The 8,691-nt window shown below is 47.2% G+C and overlaps 1 protein-coding gene across 4 annotated transcripts; it reads left to right on the top strand.

The window, feature by feature from the left end:
• Positions 1–532: 532 nt before the first annotated feature.
• LOC103644989 (uncharacterized) lies at positions 533–8,416 on the top strand. 4 transcript variants are annotated; one of them, XM_035964116.1, is made up of 14 exons: positions 533–1,077; positions 3,129–3,577; positions 3,670–3,733; positions 3,847–4,197; positions 4,552–4,676; positions 4,765–4,873; positions 4,961–5,106; positions 5,236–5,309; positions 5,519–5,621; positions 5,746–5,872; positions 5,940–6,012; positions 6,103–7,373; positions 7,458–7,649; positions 7,796–8,416. In XM_035964116.1, exons 1-14 carry the CDS (start codon positions 1,069–1,071, stop codon positions 7,982–7,984), a joined length of 3,282 nt encoding a protein of 1,093 aa, XP_035820009.1. In that variant the 5' UTR covers positions 533–1,068; the 3' UTR covers positions 7,985–8,416. The 4 variants fall into 4 exon arrangements, with proteins under 4 accessions (XP_035820009.1, XP_020402087.1, XP_020402088.1 ...); XM_020546498.3 differs by having other exon boundaries at positions 5,513–5,621; XM_020546499.3 differs by lacking the exon at positions 533–1,077 and adding an exon at positions 1,162–3,004.
• Positions 8,417–8,691: the final 275 nt, after the last annotated feature.

Raw genomic sequence — 8,691 nt, 5'->3', positions numbered from 1 at the left:
GGTAATCCCCCTCCTCCTACGCTTTTGCAGGCTGCACTGCAGCTCCGATTGCATGCACGGTCGCTCGCTCCCACTCCCGATCCAAGAGCCAAGACCCTAGACCCTAGACCCTAGACGGCCACACGGACACCACCGTCCACTGACTGACACTGACACACGGGCTCAGAGCTCTCATCCTGGCTCCCAGCCCCACCAGCCAGCGTCCATACGGGGAATCTTCTAGAGAGGCCCCCGCCGGGGCAGCGCTGCCACCCGATCCCTGACACAGGAGCAGCGAAACCGGAGCTCGCCGCAGCACCGGAACGCGGGGGGAAACAGCGAGGACGCTCTCCAAAGTCCGTTTCCGCCTCTCCGGCCCACGCATACGCATCCTTCTCCAGAACCCGTCCGTCCGTCCGCACGCCCGCCTCTCACCGCTTCACCGGCAGCTTCTCCCGGCTGCACGCCGGCCCGCCACGTGTGACGTGCCCCACTGGCTCGAATCAGACGGCGGCAGGTTCATATATACATGGCAGCACGCACCACGGAACGCGACGAGACGAGGCAATGTGGACGGGCGTTGCTGGTTAATTGGTTGGTTGGTTGGTTGGTTTGGGTTCTGGACTCTGGAGTTTCCGTGGCGCGGCCGGTCGCAGTCGCAGCGGCCCGGTTGCCCGAAACGGCAAAGAGGAAACGGGTGACCCGGCTGGCCGTGCGCAAGGCGACAAGGAGGGTTTCAAGCGGGGAGGGAGAGCCGGAGAGGGAGGCAAAAGCTGTGACGGGTACGGGAGTGGGTAGAGCCAACTCGCCAGAGTGCCAGAGACAAGAGAGAGGGCTGGGGGGACAGCGCCACAGCGGCGGCAGAAAGGAGAGGTTGCTGCCCCCGCCGTGGTGAGTGAGTAGAGTACAGAAGAGAGGATCGCGAAGCCTGAAGCAGTTTTTGGAGGAGGGCTGCCACATAAAGCGGCGAGTGGGCGATCGAGTGGTCCGCGTGGGGTGCACAAGGAGGAGGACGATCCTTCGGGGACGGATGCCAGCGCCCGTGCCGTGCGAGGACGACGGAAGAGCCGCGCCGCGCCTGGAGCACGCATGGGAGAGGTGAGCTCATCGCCCGCCGTTGCATGGGCGATCACGAGTCGCGAGAGCTACCTAGCTATAGCTATGCCAATGGCGTGGCGCTCCAGCGCTCGGCTGTCCTGTTCTCAGCTTGTTCGTCGCCGCACGCATGCGTCGCCGCTGGGGTTTCTGTCCGCCTTTCTGGAGTATAGTAGTGCGTGCAGTTGCATGCTGTTCTCGTGTGATTTCGTCGGTGGGTTGGTGTGCGTCTGGTTTAGTGGTTTGGACACTCCTGGCTTGCGGTTTTTTCGGTGGATTCGGTTTCCTCGCGAATGTGGTGCGCGCTTCTGCTGCCTGACGCCGCCGATGATGGTTCGCCGAGGCGAGCGGCCGTGGATCAGCTGGAATTTCACTCTCCCTTTTCTTCGTTTTTTTTCTGGAGTTGCGATCGCTGACGACGATCGAGTGCGCGCGCGTTTGTGTTCCGCTCTTCCACGCTGTGATCCCGAGGGGGCTCAGCGGGATTTGAGGTTTTCTAGGGGGGCTCTCCTGCGATTCTGCTCGGGTTCTTCGCTCGCGGGGGTTTTTTTTTCTCGCCGCGGCCGTGTGTTTCCTAGCTCGCAGCATGTAGCGCGAGCGCCTGGAGGTTTCCGCTAGGAATTCCGGCCATTTCGCTGAGTTTTCTCTGCTGCTCCTCTCGATTTTGTGCTTCTTCGACCCGCGCCGCGGCTCATCCCGGCGGATAGATAGATTCTACCGGTTGTGGTTTGATGGTTTGTTGCTTTTAGGGTTTCGTTTGGCCTCGGCGTTTTACCGTCCTTTTGGCATCGGAAGGTGGTTGGAGCTCAGCTCGTCTACATCGCGGCCTTTTCCTGTGACGTTTGGTTTGGTTTTGATCGAAACCTCGTCGTCGCCATTGCTCTGATTGCTTGCCTTTTCCTGTGCCGCGGTTTACACCGATCGATTTCGGTGGTGCTGGGTTGCTTTTGCGGCCGTGTTGACGGAGAGGATTAAGTTTCAGCTCAATAATGTGGGAGCTTCAGCAGCACCGGGCAGATGAATTTTCTGCTCTGATCGCCCTCTCCATGTGCAGCCCCTCCCATCGCATTCTATTTCTAGCTTTACTTTTGGGTTTGGGTTTTGGGGTTTTCCATGGCTTGCTGAGTTTTTACTAGGCAGGTTCACGCGCTAATGACGTTTCAGTGCGGTTCGATGCGATCCCACCATCATCCATGCTATTTATGGGATTCCTTCGGTGGTTGGGACGTTTCGTATGCTTCCCCGTTCAGAAGATTGCTGCCTACTACTATTTCCTAGGTGATGGATTCAGATGAAGAAAAATCTTTGGAACAAATCTCTTGCGTGGCTGGGTCGTAGCTTCGTATCTGGTACCAGTCCGTGTCGCGTCATTCGCATCAACGTACGTAGACCTGACCAGTGACCATCTATCTATTGCTGATGTGACCGAGCTCTATGTGGTGTCCTTGTGATTTGACCATGGTCTACAGGCTTTGGTGTGAAAGTCTTGTCTCTTCTGCTTGTACACATGGGGTCGTCAAATGGTTACCTAGCAAAGCATTCCGTTTTTGTGTCTATGGAGCAGCTTGACTGGCTGCATTTTTGTTTTTTCTCGTGAGATTTCGGATTCTTTTTTTTTTCAGTTCCGTGCTGTGCTTGAAGTTGAGTAATTTTGGATGTTCGTTTTTAACCTTTTTCGTCAGTTGTTTGGGTAGTGCAGTAAAGCAGTAGCAATTTTTCTCATTCTCCGCAAGGTGACTGATGCATTTATCGGATTCCATTCTGACTTGTCTTTATAGTGGCAACCCAAGGATAGCATGCAAACTTAAATTTTGTTTACAGATTCCACTCTGGCCTATTTTTAGCTTGCTGTTTTCAGACCGTGTGCTTTTTATTGCCACTGTTCATAGAATGATGTGAAGTTGAAGTTTCGATCATGAGTTGCCTCGGGGTACTGCAATAAGAGTTCGCTTATTATGCTTGTCAAAGTTCCAATTAAAGCAAGTCTAGCAATTTTGTCATTGTTTTGTTTTCGAATACAGCTTGTTCAAATGAACTGTCCTTTGAGTTCGCAGAACTCAAGTGAAGAAACAAGCGGGGCCGGAACCAGGGCCAGCATGGAGCGCGTAAAGCACGAGAACTTTTGCCGTGCCGTCGCAGAGGACAACACAGCGCTCCTCCTCTCAGCAGTGGGAAACTTCAGGAAGGAGGCCCTGTGCCGCATCCGCAAGGGCTCCGACGCCTCGAGGGTGCTGGACCAGGAGATGTCCGTCAGGCTACTCCACCTCGCTTGCAAGCACGACGCAGTAGAGTGCGCGACGCTGCTCCTAGAGGGCGGCAGCGGGATCACGGCGGCCCCCATTGATGCAAGGGACCAGCTCACGCGGACGCCGCTGCACGTCGCAGCTGAGACCCACTCGGCCAGGTGCATAGAGCTGCTACTCTCCAAGAACGCCCGTACTGATCTCAGGGTGGTTGACGGGAGACCACTTCTCCCGCTTGAGATCGCGCTAATGAGCAGGAGGTATGTGAATCTCATGCATGATTTTGACTGACTTCAGTCCACAATTTTGCTGCAATAACTGTATTGTACGGTTTGTTTCCTCATTTTTGCAGAGTTCAAACTAACTGGTCCGTGGACAACCCAATTGAGGATCTTCTGTCTTTTCTTAAACAAAGGGTTAGTATATATCATCATTATTACACTTGTGTATTTTCTGAATTGATCGGTAGCTAATTGTACCAGATGATTGCATGCATCTTTTTAAGCGCTTGATACCTCTCCCTGTGTAGGATCTCAATGCAGTAAGGCTCCTGGCAGAGAAAACCAGAGTGGTTGGGGAGCTTGCTTACAGATACGCCATGGAAGGATGTGTCCCTGCATTGACAATGCTGCTTCTGGTGGTTGAAGAGAAGATATCGTCACAGGTTAGTGTGGTTATAGAGGGTGTCAGAACGAAGCGTTCAATCTACAACTCCATTGTGGACGAGGCTTTATCAACGGGAGATACTTCAGCTCGTGATGGACATGAAAGGAGAAAGGCCCTGCTCTGTGAGATTCAGCTGCTTAACCAATTTGGATCGGCATCATGGAGGGACCACAATGACAAGAGAACACTACCCCCTCTACTGAGAGCTGCTAAGGTACCACTCATCACTGTTCATTTAATAACACACTAATGCCTCTCAGTAGGATAGCTATTTCCAAATTCTATATGTGAGGCTCTTTTGTATGTCATTTTCATGATATATGACTGAACGAAGTATTTCTATAAGATGTAAATACACCCTTAGTTACAAATATAACTAGAATGTGAATTGTGTATTCAATGTCTGTTTGTGGGTCTAAACTGATTTTCATGAAAATTGAAAGTGAGCTTTCCTAAAGTTAGGTTGATTCTGTGGTATGCTAATTATGCTACGTATCAAATGCTGAAGTTTTTATGGGTACAATTATATTTCTACAGAGGATTCTGCTGATCAGCCTTTCTTGTATAGGTTGGAGATATGAATGTTATAAAGATGCTCCTGATGGGTAATGTTGATGTCAATGAAGCCGACTCTGAAGGAAACACAGCACTTCACTGGTGCCTTAGTGGTGCTTCATGTACCAAGGAACCAAGGTGCACATCTTAGAGATTACATTTTCCTATCCATTGAATCATAAGGTAGTTGTTTTCTAACAGCTTCATTTTTTCTATCATTGTGCAGGATTGTGTGGCTTCTGCTCAAGAATGGCGCAAGAGTTTTCCAGGGGAACAAATTAGGGCTCACACCAGTACACAGCGCTGCAGCTAAGGGCAATTACAAAGCTCTTCAGGTATCCTCTTGCTACATACTTTTTCTAAATACTGTGTTGTGAGTTATGATTGTAACTAATTGGTTTCATTTTCCTTTGCTTCGAAAGTCACTTCTGCTTCATGCCCAAGATTGTGTTGATATACCTACCAAGACCAAAGAAACGCCATTATTTTTTGCAGTGAAGAATGGTTCTGTGGATTGTGCAAAACTTCTTTTGCGTTTCGGGGCTGATACCAAAGCCCGGAACCTGAGGTGTGTAAATCTTTGGAGGACAGTCAAGTAATCGAATTACAAAGAATGAGTTGCAAAATGAAAATAGAAATAATGATTTAGTTTATAGTCTGATGCACTTAACATTCTGCAATTATTTGACATGAACAGAAAGCAAAGACCTATTGATGTGGCAACATCCCAGGACATGCGTTTCATCCTTAGCTCTGCGAATGTGTTACTATGTAAGTTACATAGCGACATCTGCTTTCATTTCTTTCTTGTAGTTTATTTGATCTCTGCAGCTGTAATGGATAAGTCAAGAGTTCAATTTGATGGAAGCAATTTAATTAATTAAATTGCATACAGATTGGTCACGTTTCTGTTGGTATTACCTAAATAACTGTAGACATCTAGAATTTTCCGTTTTAACAGAAATGTGTTGTAGTTTCAGGGAACCATAACTCACCTCAAAAGAATCGTGTGATGAGAAAGGAAATTTACAAAGAGCTTGGTGATGAATTTGACGATTTTGACAAGGATTCCTGTGATGAAAGGTATGTCTTCAATACACTACATGATATTACTTCATGATATTATTTTATAACAACTACTCTACATTATTGCTTGAATTATAACATCTTTACTTCTCACCTGTAGTTGCTTTGAATTTTGTTTCAGCTACACTGGGCTTAAGACATCAGTAGGGCAACGTGATTTCTGCTCCAGTAATCTTTCTGCACAAGGGCCTAAGAGTAAGAGCCAATATGTTCCAAAACAAGCACAAGGTTCAAAGTTTGTGCCTCGGGTAAGCATAGTGTACAAACCTATATCTGTCAATACTATTATGCTTCTTACATTACACTCTTTTTTAGAATAATCATTGGCCGAAGCATGATTACACTCGCAAAATTTTTGTTGGAGGACTCCCACCTTCAGTAGACTCAGGTAAAACTTCATAAATGTTGCACTACTTGGTCGTTAACAAATTTAAACCAATACACACTTCTAACTTTCTTTGGTGTTCGTTTATGACAGAATACCTTATTGAATTCTTCAATGCTGAGTTTGGTCCTGTGGAGGAAGCAGTAGTCATCGGCATACCAATTGGCAACCGAGTTCAGTCCCGAGGTTTTGGCTTTGTAAAATTTGAGAGAGAAGAGGATATGATAAGTGCAAAGGAAGCTCATCATGTTTACATGCTTGGGAAGAGAGTGGAGGTAAAGGATGCTGTTGCTAGAGCATACTTGCCTTTAGAAGACCAAAGATATACTTCTTTGAGGCAATTCATCAAGGAGCGGCCAAAGATCCACAGGGTGCTGGATGGTGAACTGACTGAGGAACACAACATCCAGAAGCGGCGACCATTGCCAGAAAAGTGTCTTCCATCCTGGTTCTTTATATTCAGGAAGTGGTTACCTGGATTTCTTGAAGATGAAACAGCACGACTTAGAGGAGAGAGGTATCCGTTGAGCTCCCTGAAGGGTGATTTCAGAGCGACTTGCAGGATGGAGCTTGATCACACCGCACTTGGTTATCCTAAGCTAAGTGACTTTATCCGCTCCCTCCCTGGCATCTGCAGAATGTGTGTAGTTCCTGTTGGAAGTGGACCTGCAACGCACATGGTCCTCCTTCCACCGCTCTCACGACCGAAGTATGTACCCCTGCTAGAGCCTTGTTCCTTTGATCATGACGAGCTTGCAGAATCAGTATCAGATCAGCACTCCCCACGATCACCACTTAACACTAACATCGCGGATGACTCCCCACGTAACACTGACAGCCAGCAGGGTGATGATGCATGCAGTGAGACCAATGTTCAGATCCAGCAAGTTGATGATGCATGCAGTGAGACTTGTGTTCAGAGTCAGCATGACTATGGGAAAAGCCAGCAGGATGGAAGTTCCTCCGACAATGGTAGCTTACTGGACGATATTCCTGCCAGTACTACAAAGCTTGATCTGATTGAGTCTGTAACTTCAGTAAAGCCTGCTTTGATTGAACCTGTACTTCCAAGAAAGCCTGATCTAATTGACTCTGTACCTCCAAGCAAGCCTGATTTGGTTGAGTGTGTACCTCCAAGGCCCAAATTGATTGAGTCCGGGTTTCTTCCTCAAAAGAATGAATCCGGGCCTGTACAGAAGCCTAATTTGCTTGGTTTTGGACCTTCAAGAAATCTTGAGTTGATTGAGTCCAGGCCTTCAGCATGCTTCATTGATAGTCCTTTTGAAAGGACAGCAGTTACTCCTAGCAGCTGCGAAGGTGAAATGAGATTCTCTTTCTTCCAGTCTCAGTGGGACAAGTACCTGGTAAGAGTTGCCTGCTTGCAAACTTACAGTGATTATGGTTAAGCTTAGAATAATGGTGTACTAAAATTGTTGTTTATACTTCAGGCACCATATCCCAGGAGTGACTCCTGCATCATATGTCGATCTTGTGAAGCTGGGATGCAACTTGTTCCCTGCTTTCATAAGATATGTGTTGCGTGCATGATGAGGTGCAATGTCAGAGCATGTATGGTTTGTGGCACTTCTGTAAGTGGAGTTAAGTCATCCCCTGCAGTGGATGCGACATACAGATACATGGTAATAGAAATGGATATTCTTCAAACAATTAGAATTGCCTTTGATGCTCTCTTGTCAAGAAATAGTTTATATCATTTGTAGACTGTTTGAAATTTTGTTTCTGCATGTGTTGGTTGAATTGGTCTGACCAGTTGATGAATTTGCAGGGACTCACCGAGCGTGTTTTAGATCTGAGATGCCAGTTGATGGTGGTCTGCCGTGGAGCTGAGGCAATAGTCAGATGCTCACCATGTATGCACACCATCGCTTGCCGGGGTTGCTTCCTTGCCTCAGTGACACTACTGAAATCCTGCACCACCTGTGGCTGCATGGTTGAACACTTCAAGATCGTTTGACAAGACTTATCTCCCAATACACAGTAGTATTACTAAGCAATCTAAGGTATAGAATAAAGCAAGCAGTCCTACGACCTGAAGGGGAGATCTGATTACTCTCGTTCGGTTTTGCCACACTTGTGGGATGCGCTAACAGGCTATTTTGGTAGTGGTATAGGCACCCTCGCTCTTGTGAGCCTGAGGTGCTCTCTTTTGCTCCCTTTCTGTTCTTCCGTAGAAACACTTTTTCAGTATCAGACATGCTCGATTTATATGCTATTGCTATTTCTGCTTCTATGAGCTTGTTATGGTATGGCACTAGCAAGTTCTCGGTAATCTTCCATGTAAAACCCCTCATCTCTGTTATATGGCACTTTTTCTATGTAAACCTGTGTAAGTACTACTAGTATCAAAAATGGATCTTTTATGCATCACCTCTGGGGTTGCAGTGCTTATAATTCGCTCCTTTTACTATGTTACTGATGTCTAATTTGGTATGTTTGACTCTGTTTTATTTTATGAAATGTATGTTTGGCTCTTCTTTTTCTTTCTTATGGTCAAGTTCAATCAAAGTTTATTGCTGGATGACATTTATAGCATGTTGCATTTTCAAAATGCACACAGCTAGTTCTATTTACATGTTGATTTAGGGCGTGGTTGGGAGAGCTTCCCTTCAACAATTGCAGCTTCGATTTTCCAGTTTCATCATAAAATAGCTTCAACAAATT

The sequence above is a fragment of the Zea mays genome, chromosome 1 (assembly GCF_902167145.1).
Source record: "Zea mays cultivar B73 chromosome 1, Zm-B73-REFERENCE-NAM-5.0, whole genome shotgun sequence".
NCBI lineage: Eukaryota > Viridiplantae > Streptophyta > Magnoliopsida > Poales > Poaceae > Zea > Zea mays.
Note: the sequence above shows the minus strand (reverse complement) of the source record. Positions and strands in the feature narration are given on the sequence as shown.